The 12,369-nt window shown below is 42.4% G+C and overlaps 1 protein-coding gene across 1 annotated transcript; it reads right to left on the minus strand.

Moving 5' to 3' along the window:
- Positions 1-1,667: 1,667 nt before the first annotated feature.
- CFAP36 (cilia and flagella associated protein 36) lies at positions 1,668-12,077 on the minus strand. The gene is made up of 10 exons (XM_066316595.1): positions 11,947-12,077; positions 8,212-8,276; positions 7,213-7,314; positions 6,707-6,821; positions 5,668-5,755; positions 5,005-5,056; positions 4,004-4,130; positions 3,587-3,756; positions 3,017-3,172; positions 1,668-2,320 (listed from the first exon to the last, which is right to left on the minus strand). Exons 1-10 carry the CDS (start codon positions 12,059-12,061, stop codon positions 2,234-2,236), a joined length of 1,077 nt encoding a protein of 358 aa, XP_066172692.1. The 5' UTR covers positions 12,062-12,077; the 3' UTR covers positions 1,668-2,233.
- Positions 12,078-12,369: the final 292 nt, after the last annotated feature.

Genomic DNA, 12,369 nt, shown 5'->3' on the forward strand with positions numbered 1-12,369 from the left:
TTGAATGATTTTTTTTTCTATCAGGATTCAAAAATATTTTCATACCTGGATTTCTTCTGTGTTTGCTGTGTTCCTGTTCTCACTGCACCACTTCGGGCCAGTGCCTCAGAAGACGTGGGAAATAGATAAGGATGATTTTTATCTCTTTTCCCCCTTTCAGGCCTGTGGTGTTTGGCAGTGACTTGGCAGTGCTGGTCCTGAGGATCAGCCTGCGATGCCAGCTGGGAATGTGCTTGTGGAAAAGTGCTATTGAGGAGTCCCAAGGCTAAGAACAGGCTAAGAGTCCTGGCATTGATGAATTCAAAACACACATTTCTGGCCTTGTGTGAGTATGGAGCTGTTGTGATTTCCTTCTTCCAGGCATGGTGGGCACTGTGTGGAGGGTGTTCCAGTGTACACTTCAACATGGAATTCACGTTAATGAGTGTGGATGAGATTGTAATGCTCATGGTTTGGGGGTGCATCTTCTCTGGGTGACATGAGGGGTTTCAGTTCTTTCCATGAGAGGCAGATTAGAGCCCTGGCTCCTGTTCTAGAGTTTATTCTTCATAGAGGTGTTTTTTACTTTACGAGGAAGATATCTGGCCTGAAAGATGAATTTTATAAGCATTGCACCATCCATGGAAACCTCTTTGAGCCAGTTATCGGTGCTCTGTTGGATAATGGAACTGGGTACAACCTGCTCAAGTCTGCTGTGTGAGTTCAGTGGTGAGCTCAGCTTCAGCTCTGACACATCCATGGCACCTCAGGTCCAAAGGCAAAATGCAGCTCTCCAAGACTGGTTAATGAAGGTTAATGAAGTGTCACAAACAGCACTGGGACAGTGCTGAGTCCGTTGTCTCTTTCTGTAGGAAGCTCATTAATTATCTCTAGATCTCAGCACTTTTATTGAAGATAAATCTGATTGCTTCACATTTGTTCTTTACAACAGAGTTTTGGCTCTGGATAAAGAATCACTTATTTTTCCAAACTAAACTCAAAAGCTTTCTGAACTTGTGCCCATTTAAGGCTGAAACCCTGTTTTGTTCTTCTACAGGAAGATATTAAGTCCCTTATTGCACATATAGTAGAAAACTTCTATAATGCACTTGAATCTATTGAGTATGTTCAGACGTTCAAGGGACTGAAGACAAAATATGAGCAGGAAAAGGATCGACAAAGCCAGAAGCTGAACAGGTAGGCCCCAGTTCTGTGCTGTGAACCTGACAGGGGCTGCTGCTCTGCAGGGCTGCTCCTTGCTTTTCTCCTTCACAGAGGACACCAGAATTTCTTGTTCCCCCTGTACTAGTTTCAGACTGTGAAGATGTTTTAAGTATTTACATATTAATGCTGAGCTGTAAAACTCAGATATAAAATTACTCTGTAATTGTAGCAACGTGTAGTGTTTATAACTGTTAATAAAAATTCCATGAAACTAGAAGGGGTGGATTTGTCTCTTTCTGGGACTTGCTGTGGCATGTCATGGCAAAGGGTGACTCTGGATGAGGCCATGCCATGGGCAAAGGGTGACCTCTCCTGGTTTCTTCCTGAGTATGTGAAAGCCGAACCAGAAAAAGGACTTGAAAAGATTTGTGCTACTCTGGAAATGAACTGCTGGGAAGAGCCTCATCTACGCACTAAAGCAGCTCCTTTTAGTTAAAGTTGCATTTATTGCAAACAGGGACCTGGGGACTGGGAAACTGCCCCAAAAGCCTCTAAACCACTGTAACTTGGAGTGGATTTGTCAGTGTCTTGACTCCCAGGGTCCACTGGCTTTCTCACAAATGAGGTGGTCGAGGGGGCACTTCCTTGTGAAACCAGACTTTTATTACACTGCGCAGCTGAAAAAGAGCCGTTTGTTTAGAATGGGCTAATGAAAGCAACCAAGTTCTGCACTGCTGAAATGAAAAAGTTAAAAGGTTGAGCTTGGAGCTGTTGCCACAGGAATTCCTTTCCCAGCTCTCCATTGCTGCCTCTGTTCTCCAGGCTCAGGGCTCTGGGCTGGAGCAGGGCTGTGCCCTGCAGGGATGGCACAGCCTCGCTGGGGACAGAGTCAGGGAATTTCCAGCCCTCTGGAAAGCCGAGTGTTCACGGTGTGTTTCAGTGGCATTTGCAGCAGGGAGGCAGCAGGTACTGAGCTGCTTGTCTGAAAGTTCTATAAATCCCAGTGTGAGACTGGAAATCCCTTCACTTACTGGTAATTTATTCTAAAAACATCCTTCTGTTCTTGGGGCCAGCAATGAGCCTCTTAAAACTACCGCTTACTAATTACTTCTTCTTTTAACTTTTCGGCAAGCATCTTCCTCTTCTGGAGCAGCCTTTGCTTCTCTTCTGCCATTTCCTAAAAACAGTGAAAAGAACACTGCAGTAAGCAATGAGCACCCACCAGCCCCATCATGGACCAGAGGGGTGGATGGGGCTCCTACCACCACCCCACCCTCTCCCACTGCCCTGATCCGTGTTTTGGGAGCCCCACCTTCAGCTCCTGCTGAGCAATTGTCCTGATGGCTCCCCAGTTACCAGGATCTGGGGCACCATCTGAGCATAATAAAATACACAGCAACTCTGAAAAATATTTGAGGGAATAGAAAGTCTTTGGACTTGAATTCACGCTATTAAGTCCTTGCTGTATAAAGGAGAGTAATAATTTTGGGGTTTGAAACAGAATTTATTAAATTGTTTTGTAATGTAAAAGGGTTTTAAGGTCTTCTAGTGTTTTCCTCTTTTTTGAGGGCTTTCAAGCATTTGCAAAGAAAAATAAAATCCCTGAGATTTGAGAAGTCCAAACAGTAGGTCACAGACTAGGAGCAAAAAGGCATTTTATCCATTCATATACTGAAGTTATTCAGGAGAGTCTGATGACGCTGAAGCCGACCAATGCCAACTTCATCACTGAAACGTCCAGCCCGAAGCTTTTGCAAAACCAGTAACTTGGAAATATTTCCCCCCTTGTTCTTTTTAACCCGTTCCCACTCTTCAGCAGCAGCATGGATACCTGCACTGAAAGCACCTCTGGGTTTATATGAAAGTGCTTCACCTCTTTGGGAGGGGATTCCTCCTCTTTCTGGTCAGTGTTTGGTGGTGGTGGTACATTGTTTTTTGACTCTTTCTTTGTAGCCAGCAGCAGGTCTCGTTTTTTCTTTAGGTAATCCTCACGTTGCTTCAGCTCCTGCTTTTCAGTTTCTGATAAATCCTGGGGGAAAAAAAAAAAAAATTAAATTAATTCTGTTCTATCAATGTCCTGTGCAAGAAAACCACATTCACATCACATTTGCTTCCAAAATTACCAGGTGAAAACAAATCCAAGCTGAGGCTTCAAGTCCCAGCTGTGTCCTGAGAAAATTACCAAAGGACTGAATGCTGAATTCTACTCTGAAACCAGAAATCATGAGCTGAACTTTGTGCTAAATAAACTGTGAATAACATGAAAGAATGTTTACATGTTTTTTTATAAAAAACTCAAAATATCCCAAACCCACCCAATTACAATAACAGAAATTCTGTATTTAAAGATAATATTATTTTAAATATATATTGTACATGTAATCCTCTCTTTTTGCATCCTTGTTCTATGTTTGGCTTTTTTTCTTATTTGTTTTTAACTTACAGGTCCTTTCACCCCAGCTTTTTGCACTGTGTTCTCTGAACCTTTCCCAGCAGACCTTTTCTTTGTGTCTTCTTTCCCCTTGGTACAAGAGGGCTGGGGTAAGTTTTCAGTTCCTTTTTGTACTGGGTGAACTGGTTTGGGGTCTTCTTTTGTAGATTTATGACATGCGTCTAAGTAATTTTACACAGAAAACAATTAGAAAGAATAGAAATACATCAGATAAAAATAATCAATCAGAACAGAATATCATGGAACAGTAAAACATCCCATGTTTTCTGGTATTCCTGCAGGGCAAATACACTTTTGTCACAGTCTTATCCAGCCAAATTCTTAAAATCTTGATACAATCTTGAATCTTGAATCATTTAAAACTAGCATCATGTTGCCCACTCAGCATTGCACTCCCCCTAAAATTACCTAATGGGCATTTTGGAGTTTCTTCAGAGTCCTCAGCTCCTTCAGTGGATTCCTTAACTTTAACAGCTTCTTTTGAATCTCCTGGAAAATTGTGGCTAACATCTGGAGCTTTGAGTTTAGCACGTGCCTTGAATTAGAAAAGAAATAAACCCAACTGTTACATTTCCTGGCACTTGTACCTCAGGTACTGAACTGTCCACACAAAGCAATCTCCCTGAAGAACTTCTAATTAAAACTGCATTGTTTACACTATAGACAATCCAACCCTTCTCTCAGAATTTCTGTCTAGAAATTGTCTGTGCTGTTGATCAACGATGTAATTTATGTCAGAACCCAAGAGCATTCATTAAAATTTGAAATAATTTTGTGTTAAAACATTGTATTAACAAAAAAAATATCAGTGAACACTAACTATCACCTTCTCTGGCCAGGTGAACTTTACTGGGGGCTCTGCAATCTGGCTTGTTTATCAAGAATATTCTTGGTGGTCTATAGATATTTGGATAAAACCTGCCTGTTTTTCCAGTCAAGGGGAGGTTTACTGCCATGATGCCACAATTTGGCCAGTCCCCATTTACATTCAGTTTCCTTTCTCTGTGGTTTACTCTGATGGACATCAAGGGATGGTCTCTTGGAGAGGATTTCTGGGTCCTGGTGATTAATTCTGTCTTGTGAACACTTAATGAATAACTACGCTGTCTACCAAGTGATCCTGAAGGTAATTCCTGAGGGATTATGAGTGCTGTCATCTCCAAGCAGCTGACACTTTGAAGGCTCTTTGATCATGACAATATCAGCAATTCAGCTGCTCTCTGGATCTGAAAGGTTGACACCCGTGAGCAGGATTTCAGGATTCAGGTGCTGAGCAGGGAATGTGCTTCATGTGGGATACTGCATTGATGGAACACACTGCCTGGAAGGGCTCTGGGCACAGCCAGAGCAGAATATCAGGGGATTCCTTGATCATCCCCATAGCTCACATACAAAGGTAAGATACTCACTTCTTCAGTCCTCTTACTCTCTTGCTCTATTTCATATTCTTCCTTAGATTTTCTGTAACAATAAACATGAGTAAACATTCAAAACTCCTTTAGTGGTAAGTGATTTTTCAGGGAATTTTAACACTGCTTAAATATTTGAGAACTATCAAAGCAAGTAAGGTAATGTGAATTTGTGAGCATCCAAAATATTTCCAAGACCTAAGTCTTAACAGGAATACATAATTGAGATAAACACACAATTTTTTGTGCTAAAATTGTATAGGAATTCCCAGGACTTATCTATCCCTTTATTTCATTTGCTAATTTAACGACAGGAAGGGAAGTATTTCCAGAATCCAGAGGGAAAATAGCATTATTTAATATAACCTGGATGGACTCATCTGCTATTATTTGTTTATGTGTCTGTGAGCTGAGAGTGGGGGAGAATCTGCAGAGGTTGTACTGGTCTCAAACAGATCATAGCAACAGTTCTCACTCACTATTTGCATGTTCCTGAGCACACCCACTGCCCAGCACCACCTGTTTCTCCTCAGGTGGGATGTTGACAAGAATTATTTGTTATCTCTAAGATGAAGGCAGTTCCCTGGAAAAGGCTGGAAAAGTTAGGTCCTACAGACCTATATTTTAAAATAACATACAAAGTTGGACTCACTGATTTCTTACCTTAGAACTTCCCTGAGTATTTTCATTTCTTCCTGTTCAATTTCACTGAATACATCAGAACCCTCTGTCAAACACTCAGGCAATACACCTGCAAAAAAACCAAGATTTATGCATTATTCTAAGGAAAATGATTTTGTGCTCCAATTGGCAGAGAAGAAAAGTTAAAAAAAACAAACCCTAACACCAGAAAATCACATTCACAAAACCAAAGCCATGTAATACTTCTTCTGAAACTGTTTCCACAAAGCTCCTAGATCCTAGAGGAAAAGTTCCTAAATCCTGGTAGGAAACAGGCAAAGATTTCTGGCAATGAAAGTTTTGACATCAAAGGTTAAGCCAAACTCTGCACTGACCATTATGTGGCTTTTCCTGTAGGCTGCAATTCAGCCATGGCCACCTGAACCGCTCCTAAATGTAGCTGTTATATGAAAGATGAAATTCAAAAATTGTTCTCTGAAAAACACACATACAATAAGAAGTAAGTAAAACTAAAGACATGGAAGGAAGGAGTGGGATTAAAATTCTTTCAGAAGCAGCACCAGGGCAGCAAAGTTGGGTGTGCATTATTTTCTCTTCCATCTTATTTCCCATGCATGTATGAGCATGATGAAGGCCTTAACTTGTGCTTTCTGAATGGATTTTTCAGTGTGAATTGCAGCATAAACACAGCAGACACTACACCATCCTTGCCATGCAAGGAGCAGGAGTCCAGCTATTGATACTGCTTCGTTTGAGGAACTGCTGCTCTAAGTGCTTTAACTCACAATTGTCACCAAAATGGGGCAACAGAAAACTCAGTCAAGTTTCACACAGAAATTGAGACAAACAGACTGAAATTCTATTAACTTTAAAATACAGACAGCTGTCATTGAGAGTGCAAGCCAAGAACTAAGTAATGAAATTCCCGTCCCAGTATCATCAGCTGGATGCTTTCCCATAAATTGAACTGGAGCGTTTCACACTCATTTATGAATGGCTTAAAGAGTCATTAAAAGAACTCTAAAAACCTGCAATGAACCCCCCATTCATCAATTCTCACCATTTCTCTCTTTGATGATTCGAATTGCTTGCAGTTGCATTTCAATATTTTTCTGTACCATCATTTTTTTAAATAGTCTAAAATCTTCTGCTGCCAACACTGTTTGCAGAATGGCCTGTGGGAGGAAAGGTATGCACAAAATTAAACCCTCACAGAAATCCTGAACAGCTTGGTCTGTTTGAAATTAGCTTGATTTTTCAATTCTGGGGAGCATGTTCTTAATAATTATATTTCATTCTCCTGTCTGTTTTTCCAGATATACAAGAAGAGCTCATGGTTGGGAAAATAACTTGGTGGGTTATGCCTTTAGATCAACATGTCTGCAGTAACATTATGGCAATATTATGACAAAATTTGGTTTCCCAGTGTAAGTTTAGAGCTGCAGTTCAGTTGAAAATTACAGTTCCACCATGAAAATTTGTCCAAATTTCACCTCCTGCCAGCTGTGTTAGGGAAAACATCAAGCTAAGAATGAAATCCATACATTACTTAATGAAGGCAAATACCTGTGAGGTGTGGGTCTTTGCAAGAGGAGAAGAAAAAGCTTCTTGAAACTTCTCCTCATTGATTCCAACTTCTTTAAGGTAGTCCTCTAGTAATCTCTCCACCTGTAAGAAAGTATATGCCTTACCTTCTAAGGTTTTTCCCTGAGAATCATAGAAATTTTTGTCATGACTGTGTATTCTTTTCTGCTCATGTTGTGCTTTACAAACTCAAAGGAAAACCACCACAATAGCCTAACCGACTTTTCTGATGACAAGCTTTATTTGCTTTCATGAACTGTTCAAAATCAGCATTTTAATTGCTAAATTTGGTTACTCCTTAATGTATCTTCTCCAATTTCCAGGACTCTCACTTGTCTACCTTTTCCCCAAACTCCTGGCTAGTATTCCTCATGGGTTTTTTGATGTAAGTAAAAGGTTTTTTGCCAGTCTGTGCCTGAAAGCCTTTGGGTCAGAGCAGAAATCAATGTTGGTTTGTATTTATTCAATCAAAGCTTTTTAGTATCATGTATTCCACAGCCTCATTACAGAAAGAGTGTTTTAGAAATCTGCATGTACTCTTTTATCGGTATTTAAGCTCCAAAAATCTCCTGCAGTTTTTTCTGATGACTGAAAGATAATTCAAAAGATTTCCCAGACTCATTAGTGAACAAAATACAAGTTGTGAGTGTTCTCAGACATCCTGCTGGTTGTCATTTTAACTTGACAGAAAATACCATTATTAAGCTTATAAATACAATCTTGAAGGTAGAGGATATATTAATTTTAATGAAAAATATGTAAAACAGCCTAAGAGCTACGACTGTGTCACAGTTTCTTTTCTGTGTACCTGGTCTTTAGGCATAAAAATGCATATTTTTAACAACTCACAGGATTTCTAAATAACATGTGAAAAAATTCTAAATAACAATAATAACCTAATTAGAAGTTCATCTAAATACTCATTTAACATTTTAAATTGTTTTGCTAAGAAATTTACTACAAATAGTGAATAATGCTCACCAGAGCTTGGTACTCCTGATAAATTTCTGTGTAAGACAACTTGCTTTCTTCTTCATCATCAAAAACTGAGGAGGAGTAAAAAAAAACATTTTGCAGTCAGTGTACAAACCACCACTAATTAGCTTATACCCTAAATAGCAAGATTAACCTTTCCAGGGTATATATTTAATCAATGAAAATATAGGCCATGATTTATAATAGCCCTGTGTTTTTCTACACACTCAGGCTAAGCATGTGCTTTTGATCATTGAAATAATTAAGCTGCATAATTTAATATTGGGAAAACGTATATTCATAATAGAGTTGTTAGCAAGTTGAGGATTCAGCAGATACATTCACTAAAAAGTAAATTTTAATATAAGAACTACCCCATGGATCTGTGGAAGGTTGTTCTATGGTGGCAGATTACACATCAAGCAGGAAATTTTTCACTCTCCATGTATTTACATGGAGGATGTATTTATTAATGACTTAAACTATTTTTTTTAAATGTCATTCATGTAGTGAGAAGCCAAGGTGATGCAGGAAAATGAGTCCCTGCCTGCAAAACCAGATAAACCCAACGAGGAAATCTTAAGTTATATTTTAATTATATCTATCCTGATTTAGGAAAAATGGACATTCCTATACTATAGGCGATATTAATCATATTCATGTAAGTCCATATTAAAATCCCTGACTGGAACTATTCAAGCTCATGATCTCTGTGCTGCAGAATATGTGGAAGAAGCAGAAAATGAAAGGAACTGAAAACTAAGGTTTAGGGGGCGGAGGGGTTAATTTGAATTTTTTGCATGCCAACAACTTAAGAGAGGTAATGTAAAACCTGGCAATTAAAGCAGAGGCTTAGAAATAAGTCTGCCTCAATCCCCTTCAAGATTAGCCACTTGGACAAGTCACTTCTCAGGAACATCCTTTGAAGTCATTTGAAGAATGGGAATTCTGCTTAAATTGGTGAACGAGTGTGATTTATTTTTCACGTACATGTGACATCTCTGATGCTGGTGATGCCTGTGGAATCAGTGCAACCTTCACATTAAATTTAGAGTGACTTTTTGATGCCATCTAACATCTTTTCCAGCCATGACAGCCCTGAGGCCACATCACTCCAAACCTGGACATTGTGTGAGCTCAGGGGGCACTTCCTAAAGCAGCATCACTTTCGACCACAGAAGTGCAACGACAGAAATCCTATCACACATTTCAGGACCCCCAAAAGGAGAGGAAATTTTTTTAATCGTACTTTCGAAAACCAACACTGCTCGTGAGTTTTGCACAAGGCAAATTTTTAAATGAAGAAATTAAAATAAAAGGTTTACAAATATCTAGGATTAAATTCAAATGGTAGGGAAGGCATCATAGATATCAGTTCTATGGCAACCAGCATATTACCAAACTCAGCAACGCAAAGACACTTGACAGCTTCTGTTTCCTCCTGGCTGGGGATCCCTCTCGGGTCTTGCAGACCTCAGCTTTCACTTTGGCTTCTCTGTCCCCTTTTTCCCCACCTTCCTGCCCTGCGGATCCCAAGCAGGGGTGACACAGGGATGTCACCCCTCGGTGACAGCTAGCCTGGCACTGCCAAGGGGATGTTCCTCCTGCAGAGCAGAGTGGGAAGCTGGCACACACCGTGCTCTGTCCTTGGGACACAGCGGGATGAGGTTCAGTGCCAAGTACAGCAAGCTGCAGTCAGCATCTCCTCTCAGTTAAGTGGCTTTAAGGAGTACTTGCAACAGAGACCTTGGATTTTCTTGACTCAGGGCTCCTGAATCATGTAGTCATTATTCCTTAAGGTTTTGGCACAGTCTTTGTTCCCCCAACAGGAATAAAGATCTGAAGTCTGAAGACAAGCCAGGGTACACAGATGTCCTGGGAGACACTCATTATCTTCCTGTTAAAACTGAAAATCTCTACTAGGACCCCTCAAATGGGACGATACACGCCATCTAATCTCAGTTTGATGTAAAAGGATATTAATCAAGCTATAAAAAAAATAATCAAGTTCCCAGAAAGAGGGAGAGAGAGAAAGAAAACACTTACTAACACATAAAAAACCATTACAGTAAGTTTACCAATTGAAGTGCAAGGACTTGGCCTAAGTAACTACAGTTTTAAAATAAATTCCTCACATACTGATTACCAAAATCCATACTGTATTTTCGAGGAATCACAAATTCTTGTCAGTTAGTCAGACTGTTGCTAATTTGCTTGTCCAGTCCAAAGGTTAAACGTTTTGGGAATGCAAAGGACTCTGTCCTGACAAGGTATGTCAGCACAAAACCAGCAATGGAGTCAGCACAGCAGGATGTGACCATCATGAGCTTGCCTCACTCTAGGTGGAAATTTACAGCGGTTCCACAAATCTTCTTACTGCCAGTAAATTCTCCTCAACCTTTTAAGGAGAAGGGATCATTGCTCCTGAGAAGGATAAATCAATTCTCAATAGCTAAACCCAGACCCTCTGATGATAACCAGAATGTTTGGCCCACCCCAAGTTTAGGCAGACTTTCCAGGAGAAAACTTCCAGTCTAGGTTTCTCTAAGCTGTGAAGGCTCCAGAAGCTTTCCCTTCCTCTTTTCCCAGTTTTAAGAGGGAAAGGTGTACAGACTCACGACAATTGTGCCTCAAGCAAAGTGAGGGGGTAGAAACGATTCAGGGAGAAACTGAGAAGCAATTTTTTTTTTTCAAGAATCACAAACAAAAGCTGCCTTTGTTTTTTCAAAGGGCTTAGGCACTGCTTTCAGACTTGCCCAAACTGTTATTACTTTGCTACTGTAAGGATCCGGGTGGTTTTTGGCAGCAGAAATTGTTCTGTAAGCAGCAGAAGTAATTCACCCAAATCTCTGTATTAGGAAGCCTATTTCCTCCGTCCCTCTCTGCAGATATAAACCTGCACAGACATCTCCCCTGGCTACAGGGCAATCCTGGCCCCCCCTCGCTGCCTCTACTTCCACTTTACCATGCTGCCAAAATCATGCCCTGATTGTCTAAAGAAGACGAAGAAAGAAATGAAAGTTTAACTGGAGTTACTTCCGAGCTAAACTCACACACAGGATCACCTACAAAACACCTCCAGTAAACACTGATAGTGCTGACTATAATTTTTGCGAGGTACTAAAACTCAGCTGTTTTCACCTCTTAACTGACAACAGTCACACAATTGCAGGAATTTAACTTTGGGCGTTTTACCCCTATGTCCCACCGACCAGAATTTAACTTTGGGCCTTTTCCCCCTATGTCCCACTGACCAGAATTTAACTTTGGGCGTTTTACCCCTATGTCCCACCGACCAGAATTTAACTTTGGGCGTTCTTCCTCTGTGTCCCACGGACCAGAATTTAACTTTGGGCCTTTTCCCCCTATGTCCCACGGACCAGAATTGAACTTTGGGCCTTTTCCCTCTATGTCCCACTGCCCAGACGGCGCTTTCGGCTGTCCAGCCCAGTTTCCTAAGGAAAGCTCCTTTGGAGGCCGTGCCGGGGTCCGAGGCGCTGCAGGATGCAGCGTTCGCTCGGAGTGGGCCGTAAGCTCATGCCGTAATCCCGGGCCGAGCTAATGGATGCAAACGGCACCTCCGGATAGCCGGCTCTCCCGGGGAACATCGCGGGCCCCGGGGAGCGGCCGGAGGGGCGGAGTGCCCGCTCCCGCACGCCGCCGGGCCGCAGGGACCCCGCGCACCGGGAATGAGAGGCGCTGTCCCGGGGGAACCCGCCCCGCCCCGAGCCCCCCGCTCACCCTCGCAGTTGTGCTCCATGAACTCCAGGATGGGGATGGACCAGGCGGGCCCCCGCAGGAAGCCGGCGATGGTGTCCACCACCCACTCGACCTCGTCCTCCTTCTCGGCCGCCATGGCCGGCGGCGCGGGCGCTATGGCAACCGGCGTCACGGGGCGGGACGTGCGGGCCGGGAGCCGCCCCCTCGGCATTCCCGGGAATCGCGGCGGGGAGCGCGGGCACGGAGCCGCCCCCTCGGCATTCCCGGGAATCGCGGCGGGGAGCGCGGGCACGGAGCCGCCCCCTCGGCATTCCCGGGAATCGCGGCGGGGAGCGCGCCTGCCGCAGGCGCTCGGCCGCAGCCCGCAGCAGCCCCGGCCGCCCGACGCGCGGGTCGTGCACAACAAGGAAAAGAGAGAAAATTAGTACCTTCAGTGATTGTTAG

This window comes from Sylvia atricapilla, chromosome 3, assembly GCF_009819655.1.
Source record: "Sylvia atricapilla isolate bSylAtr1 chromosome 3, bSylAtr1.pri, whole genome shotgun sequence".
Classification (NCBI taxonomy): Eukaryota; Metazoa; Chordata; class Aves; order Passeriformes; family Sylviidae; genus Sylvia; species Sylvia atricapilla.